This window comes from Lytechinus variegatus, chromosome 14 (assembly GCF_018143015.1).
Source record: "Lytechinus variegatus isolate NC3 chromosome 14, Lvar_3.0, whole genome shotgun sequence".
NCBI classification, from domain to species: Eukaryota; Metazoa; Echinodermata; class Echinoidea; order Temnopleuroida; family Toxopneustidae; genus Lytechinus; species Lytechinus variegatus.
The window spans coordinates 20,457,223-20,467,727 of record NC_054753.1 but is presented as its reverse complement, the minus strand read 5'-3'; the positions used below and the strand labels follow the sequence as shown (position 1 = coordinate 20,467,727).

The 10,505-nt window shown below is 34.5% G+C and overlaps 1 protein-coding gene across 1 annotated transcript; it reads left to right on the top strand.

Annotated features, from left to right (window-relative positions):
- Positions 1-4,043: 4,043 nt before the first annotated feature.
- LOC121427700 (tripartite motif-containing protein 45-like) lies at positions 4,044-10,505 on the top strand. The gene is made up of 2 exons (XM_041624223.1): positions 4,044-4,791; positions 7,911-10,505. Exons 1-2 carry the CDS (start codon positions 4,156-4,158, stop codon positions 9,171-9,173), a joined length of 1,899 nt encoding a protein of 632 aa, XP_041480157.1. The 5' UTR covers positions 4,044-4,155; the 3' UTR covers positions 9,174-10,505.

The window sequence follows — 10,505 nt, the reverse complement described above, 5'->3', positions numbered from 1 at the left end:
ATAATGTAGCTGGTAGAAAAAAATCTTAAGACGGTCGTTTTCGACTTGCTGTACTGCGGCCGTAGGGGGGAAATATGACTTGCAGCATTAGCACAGAATTCATAATTAAACTTGAATTTTGCATCAAATGTTCCATTGTTATTCGACTCGTATACTCCAGTGGTTGGCGTATGTTCTAATGCACTCGTGTATCATACAATAATCACCATGAGGACCGCCACAAATTTAAAGATCATTTCTGCAATCTTTATCCCATTTGCATATAACGAAAACAAACCGGTGTCAAAAAACTAAACCGCTCCTTTTTTCGATATTCCGAATGGAATTTAAATCAAGTATGAATTGAAATATATTGACGAGGCTAAAATAAAAATAAATAAATAAAAACAAAACTAGTTTTATTTTTTAGTACAAGCCCCAAATGCGGAATTCTTTTCGATTGCGAGTTTATAATCATGACAACAGCCTTTCTTTAATAAAAACGTGCTTAAAAAACTTTATACGATGATTCAAGAGACCTTTAACATAGATGGACAACTCCAGGTCGATCTGTGGTTATTTTCTTTTAATAACATTTCATTGTACTTTGAATTTGATGGTAAAGTGACCTTTTTCTTGTGTTAATATCACGATTTATATTTTAGAAATGCATGTTATCGAGTAACTGCTCTCTCAGAGGTCATTCTATGAGATTCTCTTGTATATAGTTTCTTAGTACCTTGTTTAGAACGATTCTGTTTATCATGGGTGTCGATTTGTGTTGTGAATCTTTAATTTGTTCAAGGGGTGTGGCCTATTGTTTCATCCCCCAATTGAAGAGTATGACGTCACGGATCGACTCCAGTGCTGTTTATCCAAAGGGAAAGAGTACTTTAAAAGTAAATTAATGAAAAAATTATAGTGTTGAGGAGCCGTGGTGTAGTGGTTCTGACTCTTCCCTTGTAAACAGAGGGATGTGTGTGCGAATTCCACCGCGGTCTGGCGTCCTTTGGCAAGGCGTCTATCCACACTTTGCCACTCTCGACCCAGGTGCTAAATGGGTACCCGGTAGGATGTGAAAGTCATGGTATATCGCAAATACAATCGATACAGCCGCATGAAATAATACTTTTTCCCTGATTGTTTCATTCACTTATTCAAGCCCATTTTTTTACAGCATACGGAAAAAGTAGTAGTATAGCATGAAAATACAGAAATTAATATGTTATCGATAGGCTGACTGATTTATATTTGTAAAATTAATATTTGTAAATATATAAATCCGTTTAATTTAACATTATCAATAAATTTTAATGTTCGATCATTTCATTCGCTAACGTAGACTTCCATGTGTAGTTGAGTAGCTCTATCAAAACAAAAGAGAAAAATGAAAACAAATGGATTTACGATGGCTTTATGACAGATAAAAACAACAAACGAGGGGAAGTCGACCGGGGGCCCGTATACACAAAGCTTAGCAATGATCGTAGAACATTTTTCTACGATTGCATTGACTATAATGTATCATCAATCGTTAAAATCAAGCGTGCGCTTAATTGCTAACCTTTGTGTTACTAGGCCCATTAGTTGCTTTCTAAAAGCTACCCAATCACATTAACCCCGAAGTAGATCGAACACATAATTATGGAGGTTTGTTACATCGTTTTTCTTTTAATTGAACCTATGTTTTTCTCAATATTCATTAAACTCTGAATATCATAAATTTGAATCGAGTCTGTTCAAACTTTGAATGCAAACTAGAAAGGATGAGAGAGAGAGAGGCAATCAGAGAGAGTTAGGGGAGAAGGGGAAGAGAAAGAGAGGAGAGAGAGGGGGGGGGGTAGAATATGGGAGGAGTGGATCAGGAGTACATGAGATGAAACCAGAGATAGAATCAAAGAGAAGAGAAGGATAAGGAGAGAAATCTTTAGAACTATCACAAATGAAAAATAACTGAATAATTTATCTTAACGTCCCTCAACTGTCCCCCAACCGTTTCGATGATCTCTGCCTTAATGTCTCCATCAACGGTTGCGTAGGGTTATAGGAGAGGAATTATATAAACAGAAAATCTTTAGAAATACCAGAAATGAAACATGAATAGAAGGATAAGGAGAGAAATCTTTAGAACTATCACAAATAAAAAATAACTGTATAATTTCTTAACGTCTCTTCACCGTGTCGATGATCTCTGCCTAAATGTCTCCATCAATGGTTGCGTAGGGTTATAGGAGAGGAAGATAGACAGAAAAATCTTAGAAACCAGAAATGAAACATGAATGAATAATTTCTCTTAAAAACAATATAAAGAAGAACATAAAATCACAATTACACAAAACAATATCAATCGATATACAGACTCAGAAATTAAAGATTAATATCTTTTTTAACCGAATAAGATCTGTCTTACACATATATTAAATTATAAATGATATAGAAAAAGATCCCGCAATGAGTTACACAGAGATTACTCTAAAGATGGCAATTTGATCGTTTAAGTCACGTAATCTATGAATGAAATATCTTCTTGAAAGAGAAATAGAGATTATACGATAGTGGAAATATCAAATTATACAGTCGGGGATTTTTGCACATGAAGACGAAAATTATATGAAAAAATGCTCATTTTCATTTTTACACAAATGATTCCTAAATGAGTACATGATTACTGGGTTGCGGGCCCAAAATTTGAAACCATGTCTCTAAGCAATTAAGAATTGAAGTTGATGTGAAAAGGAAAGTATTTAAGAACTATATGGTCCTCTTCAAATGGGGGGGGGGGTGCTAGGGAACTGGAATTTAATATTTAAACGTTGCCTGCATGAAATGAGGGGATTAGGCAACGGGAGGTGGGGGGGGGGGGTACTGGTTGGTGATTGAATAAAGGGGATAATGATATCCCTTGGGATCTGCTGCCGTAGCAAGAAAAGGGGGCCGAAAGAAATTACCAGTCCTTCCATTATTATGTGACTACCCTACGGCCTATTAATCTACAAGTAACTCCCTTTGAAATATGAGGAAAACGTTAATAAGCTCCTACATGTCACGCTATGTGCTTTAAAGATTAATTAGATTATAGCTTTCTTTGAATCTGTCATTTTTAATAGGTAAATGATTCTTTAAATTTACACTTTTTTCTCATTGAAACTATATATTAAAGAACCTTTCAATCAAAATAATCATTTTAAAAGATCTTCTTTTCCAGGTATTATCACGTGACTAATTTTCCAGATCACATTCTACATTGAAATTTTGTTTGGTTTCAAATACAAATCAAAGCGCCAATACTCTTAAAACAAATCAGTCAAATTGACTAGACCAGTAGTTAGCTGGGTGCAACTGATATGGCAATCACTGATAGTCACGTTTTTAGAGTGTAGTATCCAACACTACGATCCAATTAAGTCCTTCACAGTAAAAACTTTTGGGTTTCTTAATACAAGACTGTTTACTATATGAATCTCACAGTAGTTGTTAAACCTTTTAAAGAAACATGCTTGATTTATTAATGTTGTTTCAGACTTTAAACAACGTTTAAACAACTCCTGTAAAGTTGATTTAGCAAAACAGCGTGGTATATGTATACTTTTTTTAAACAGCTTCTTGGCTGTGTTGCTTCAGTCAAACAATGCCAAGACCAGCACGGATCGATAAATCTCGAATAATTAGATAATCAGTTGAAAATAGGAATATCTGCATTCTGGCTAATCAACCTTTGTAATAGATAAAACTGACAAGAGTTTGTAGTGGAAGAAAAATTCCGATGACATAGTCATCAGGTAGTCACATGGAGTCAGCACCATACATGCTATTGATATATAATTATCATACCCACTTCTATTTTTAGGAAGTTTATACTGCGCAGCAGTGTGCTTTTACCTTTGATTGTAATCAAAAAGTAATACGAGGCTTTTGGATCAATGTGTACTAAATAAATTATATAAGCGGAATGAAAAAAAATCCCTCTTTCGATGAAATTATGCATACTTAACGCTGCCAAGTTCAAAGGTAGGTGGGAATACCCAGTTCTATTAATAGAAAGTTCCTACTTCAATTCACAGTAGTGTGCTTTTACAATTGCAGCACTGCGAATGATTTGTATCGAAATGCACTGTTGGCTTCGTTGTAATGTGATAGTTCTTGTGGTTGGATTTAATTAGATCTCTTTATTTAGCGATGGCTGAGAAGTGTGGATCAGAGAAAGCATCAAGCTCTTCACCGAACCTGATATGTCCATTATGCCTTGATATATTTGTCGAGGCGACAATCTTAACTTCATGTGGACACACATTTTGTAGGCGATGCCTCAAGAAATACGATCTAACCCACCAGGACCTTGATCACATGGTCTGTCCTCTCTGCAGGGAGATCACCAAGTTATCCGCCAACCGTGTCGATGATCTCCGCCTCAATGTCTCCATCAACGGATGCGTAGACGATTACCACGCCAAGTGTGGAGGGATGAATGCTGTCCTTGAGATGTGCCAGAAATGCACCGCTTGCAAGTCTCTGAAAGACGCTGTATCATTCTGCAGAACATGTAATTATTACATGTGTGATGAGTGCTTACATTGTCATCAGCATCTCACAGTCGTCTTCGAAGGTCATGAGATTGTATCCATGGATGATATCATCGAAGGAAAGGTCAGCATTGGTCATTTCTTCGAGAAGTGTTCCATCCACAAACAAGAGAACAAAGATATGTTTTGTGAGGATTGTAAGGTCCACGTCTGTCACAAGTGCGTACTCGTTGATCATCAAAATCACAAAATCAAGAACCAGGTTAACTTTGAGCAGGAGTTGCGACAGAAGGTGAATTTATTCATAATTATCACAGCAAAAACGCTGTATAAAAATCTATATAACACTGTTCACTATTTGAACCTTACAGTCATTGGCGGCGGAAGCAAAACATTTTTAGGAGGGGACAACCAAACAATTTTTGACAAGCAAAAAAAAAAAGGTTCTCAACCCAAAAATTTTAGGGGGACGTAGGAAAATAAATTGACAAGCAAAAAAAAAAAGTCATCAACAACAAATTTAGGGGGGACCGTCCCTCCCCCCTCCTCAAATTTAGGGGGGACACGTCCCCCCCCCGCTTCCGCTGCCCATGCTTACAGTAGTTGTTTAGAAATTTAAACAACCAGACTTTTTTTCAGAATCAAATATCAATAATCAAACTTAGCTGTTTAAAAGTTTAAACACTTAAAAAATATTTAAACAAGTAATATGAGGTTAAACAGTTGTATAAAAATGTAGGCAACATGTTTAGAGCGTACGCTCTTAAAAATAAAAAAAATTTAACCATCACTTGGCAACATACTATCCATACTACTATTAGTTAAAGTCTGTCCAAATTTGGTAATAAAAACTAATAACTGGGTAACAAATTTGCTGAATTGAACAATAAATGCCCAGAATACATAAGTATGTATATATTTTTGTACTTAAACACATTACCCAACACAGTGGACAGTATGTAGATTTAAAATGGTTATAATTACTCAGGACGATCATTAAAGTCCACCTCGGAAAAATGTTGATTTGAATCAAAAGAAAAAATTAGCACAATGCTAAAAATTTCATCAAAATCGGATGTAAAATAAGAAAGTTATGACATTTCAAAGTTTCGCTTATTTTCAACAAAATAGTTATATGAACGAGCCAGTTACATCCAAATGAGAGAGTCGATGAGGTCACTCATTCACTATTTGTTTTGTTTTTTATTGTTTGAATTATACAATATTTCAATTTTTAGGAATTTGACGAAAAGGACCTCCTTGCCTGAAGCACAAAATGTTAAAATAATGGAATTCCACGCGTTCAGGGAGGAAAGAAACTTCTTTTCACATGACAATGACGAGAAAATAAATATATTTCATATTAAAGTACAAAAGAAATAGTGAGTGAGTGATGTCATCAACTCTCTCATTTGGATGTAACTGGCTCGTTCATATAACTATTTTGTTGAAAATAAGCGAAACTTTAAAATGCCATAACTATTACATCCGATTTTGATGAAATTTTCAGTGTTATGCTTGTTGAATTTTTCTCTTTTTATTCAAATCAAGTTCTTGTTGGGGTGGACTTGTTCTTTAATGTCGATGATGAAAACACCAACGATCACGCTATTTTTTTTAATGATTACGATGGTGATAAAACTGATGACGATAATAATGATAATCACGAATCAGGCATCAGATATTAAGAATATTAACCGTAAAATATAAAAATTAATAATACTAATATAATGATAATGATAATAATAGAGATAGCAGGAATAATAATAGTCATGATAATGATATAATAAATAAGAATATAGAACAGAATATTGATTAATAAAATAACAATATAGATGGTGTTGAATAATGATTGAAAATGATATACAATAATTTGTAATACCATCATCAGCATCTAAAATGTTGTTGCATTTAATCCAGTTCTTTGATCTTTATGTTGAACTAATGTACATTGATGATTATTATCGTCAATATTATCGTTAAACAGTTGTATAAAAATGTACGCAACATGTTTAGAGCGTACGCTCTTAAAAATAAAAAAAATTTAACCATCACTTGGCAACATACTATCCATACTACTATTAGTTAAAGTCTGTCCAAATTTGGTAATAAAAACTAATAACTGGGTAACAAATTTGCTGAATTGAACAATAAATGCCCAGAATACATAAGTATGTATATATTTTTGTACTTAAACACATTACCCAACACAGTGGACAGTATGTAGATTTAAAATGGTTATAATTACTCAGGACGATCATTAAAGTCCACCTCGGAAAAATGTTGATTTGAATCAAAAGAAAAAATTAACACAATGCTAAAAATTTCATCAAAATCGGATGTAAAATAAGAAAGTTATGACATTTCAAAGTTTCGCTTATTTTCAACAAAATAGTTATATGAACGAGCCAGTTACATCCAAATGAGAGAGTCGATGAGGTCACTCATTCACTATTTGTTTTGTTTTTTATTGTTTGAATTATACAATATTTCAATTTTTAGGAATTTGACGAAAAGGACCTCCTTGCCTGAAGCACAAAATGTTAAAATAATGGAATTCCACGCGTTCAGGGAGGAAAGAAACTTCTTTTCACATGACAATGACGAGAAAATAAATATATTTCATATTAAAGTACAAAAGAAATAGTGAGTGAGTGATGTCATCAACTCTCTCATTTGGATGTAACTGGCTCGTTCATATAACTATTTTGTTGAAAATAAGCGAAACTTTAAAATGCCATAACTATTACATCCGATTTTGATGAAATTTTCAGTGTTATGCTTGTTGAATTTTTCTCTTTTTATTCAAATCAAGTTCTTGTTGGGGTGGACTTGTTCTTTAATGTCGATGATGAAAACACCAACGATCACGCTATTTTTTTTAATACGATGATACGATGGTGATAAAACTGATGACGATAATAATGATAATCACAATATCAAGATATACAGGATATTAAGAACATTAACCGTAAAATATAAAAATTAATAATACTAATATAATGATAATGATAATAATAGAGATAGCAGGAATAATAATAGTCATGATAATGATATAATAAATAAGAATATAGAACAGAATATTGATTAATAAAATAACAATATAGATGGTGTTGAATAATGATTGAAAATGATATACAATAATTTGTAATACCATCATCAGCATCTAAAATGTTGTTGCATTTAATCCAGTTCTTTGATCTTTATGTTGAACTAATGTACATTGATGATTATTATCGTTATTGTTTTAATATGACGTACAATTTTGTGATTATATGTTGCCTCTCTTCAAGCTTATTCAGAACATCGTATGTCATTCTTTTATGATATTTCTCACTTTCACCTTTAACATGTTTAAGGAATATTTCCAGATCTATCTCGCTGTTTTTACCTATAACTTTCAATTCGTAGGTGACAGACCTTGCTCAGAGATGTGCCGACAAGAAAGCAGAGCTGGAGAAAAACATTCAGAACATAGAAATACAACGTCATGAGGTACACACTGCAGTGCAGACACTACTAGATGATGTCAGGCAAGCCTACAGCATCAAGGCCAAGGAGCTGGAAGAAAATCTTCGAAATCTCACCGAGCAAATACATGCCTTAGAACGTAGTTTTGATGACGACCTCAACGTCTTGAAGTCAAAAGATCGTCAGAGGATCAAGAGTATTTGTAGTTCAATTACTTTGGTAGATAATGACAGACTGGGTCATCTTGAGACAGACACTCTATCTGCTCATACCTTGCTCTGTGAGGAGCTGGATGCCATGCTGAAGGAGGTTACTGATCACACTTCTGCGGAAGCTATTAAGAAGACAGCACAGGAGAAGAGGTTCAAACCAGCAGATGATACTCGTCTTGAACTCGGGAGTATCTCAGGATCAGATCCCAAGATGGATGTCATTCAGTGTGTTGATCTACGGGGAGTGATACACGGTATGGCAAGGCACTCCCATAGCACTGTCGCTATCGGGTATGGGAGCAATGCACAGGGTATTGATATCATTGATTCAAATGGTGGAAAGCAGCAGTATAGAAACACACCCTTAAGTGACATGAAATGTTTTGATCTGGCGTTGCAACGGGACGGGGCGTTATGCGTGACCACTGGTAGTACAGAAGCCCACATCTACTCTCGCCTTGGCTGTAGGAAAGCAACAATCCACATGAGAAACATTATACATTTTCTACGCGTTAACAAAAGTCCATCTGATGAAATCATTATTACTAACTATGGAAAACTAGTCTATATCTATGACCCGACAGGATCCACTCTCAAACGCACTGTTCAAACAAAGCACAGGACGTATCAGGCATCAACCACCAGGACGGGTTTGATCGTCGCGAGTTCATGTTTTGCCGATCCAAGCGTGGTGACGGTCTATGACAGGGATGGGAATGCTGGTGAGTCTCTACAAGCTCCAGAGGGTGTCTACCTGTATGCTGCCGTGGATGAGCTGGACAGGGTGTATGTAGCGGGTGTTGATATGAAGAATAGTAGCGTCGTGATCAGGCTGTATGATCTTGATGGTCTGAACCTGAAGGAAAGAGTTGAGTTCAATGCACTTAATATGACATTGGATACTTGGTGGTGTTACTTGGTTTCCCTCTCTCCAGACATGCTCGCCTTTGCTTGTTGCAAGAAGTTATATTTCATGAAGGTATCACTGTAATCTACGTTATATCATACCATGTAGTATGGAAACTGACATGCTTTCATCCTGCTACAAATCTACTTTAACACGTGTCGATATAAATTTACTTACCATGTGATATCTTCATCCAATGATAAAATCAGTTAATGTGATAGAGATACGGTACAATTTAATTCGTAGAAAATGTGTTAATTGAAAAAAAAGACTATGTGTTGCAGCCACAAGCTCGATAAAACGTGGAAATTTTAACATTTAATTCAACATACAAGTGATAAATAAAATGAATCAATTAATGAATTGTAAAAATGGAAGTCATTTTGCACCAATTTTCCGATTATTGAATATACTACTCAGTCTGCAACAAACACAGGCCTATATATCGTGCTTATCATTGTAATTATCGAGTGATAGCAAATTTACCAACTTAAAACCCGAAATATAACTAAGCATTTATTGAAAATATAACAAAGTAATCAGCAAACGTAATTAAAAATAGATCAAGAGAATTACTATGATACATACTAATGAATATATTTACAGTGCATAAGGGGTATAAACGTACCATAAGCAGAAAGAGTACACTCTACAGTATTAGACCATTTTGCTTTCACGTCATGCGAAGTATTCGTACCATCATACTCATGCATGATCGCTATTTGTTATTCAGTTAAATTATCGTGGATGATTGAATGATAAAATGCTTTCTTTTGGACCGTCTATAAGTTCTTGCATTTTATTTTTGATAATTATGTGATCTTCTCTAAGAGGGAAAGATATACCAATCGCTGATAACCAATTAACCATTTATTTGAAAAATGAAATATTTGCTGGTATAAAAACTTTTTTGTAGTTGCTGTTTCCGAATAGTGTTGAAAATATACTATTTTGCATTTCTTTGTTTTAAGAATGTATACAAGACATCTGAAGAATAACATTGTTTTCGGTCTTCTTCGAAATTGTCATAAGTCCCTCTGAATATGAATGAAAGCAATATAACGGTATTTTGTATATTAGTGAACAGAGATATGAATAGACGCACATTCATTTTGTGAATAGATGCATGCAGATATAAACTTCATCTTAATCATTTACAAGATCTCGAAGATCTCGCATGATGCTGCATATACACATATATTTATGTATACAATGTATAGTAAAATTACCAGACTTACACTATCTTTATATCATGGTATAGATGCATTCTTAAGAATTGTTTATATTGCAGTTATATTCCGCTATATGGGCGCCTTACGGCGAGTCTAAATCAACCGTTTTATCTAATTTTATTCAAGCAACCATAATGTAGCTGGTAGAAAAAAAATCTTAAGACGGTCGTTTTCGACTCGCTGT

Coding starts and splice junctions, on each gene's coding strand:
- LOC121427700 (XM_041624223.1), top strand. CDS start 4,156: ATGGCTGAGAAGTGTGGATCAGAGAAAGCATCAAGCTCTTCACCGAAC. Junction 4,792..7,910: donor AGCAGGAGTTGCGACAGAAG/GTGAATTTATTC, acceptor TTCAATTCGTAG/GTGACAGACCTTGCTCAGAG.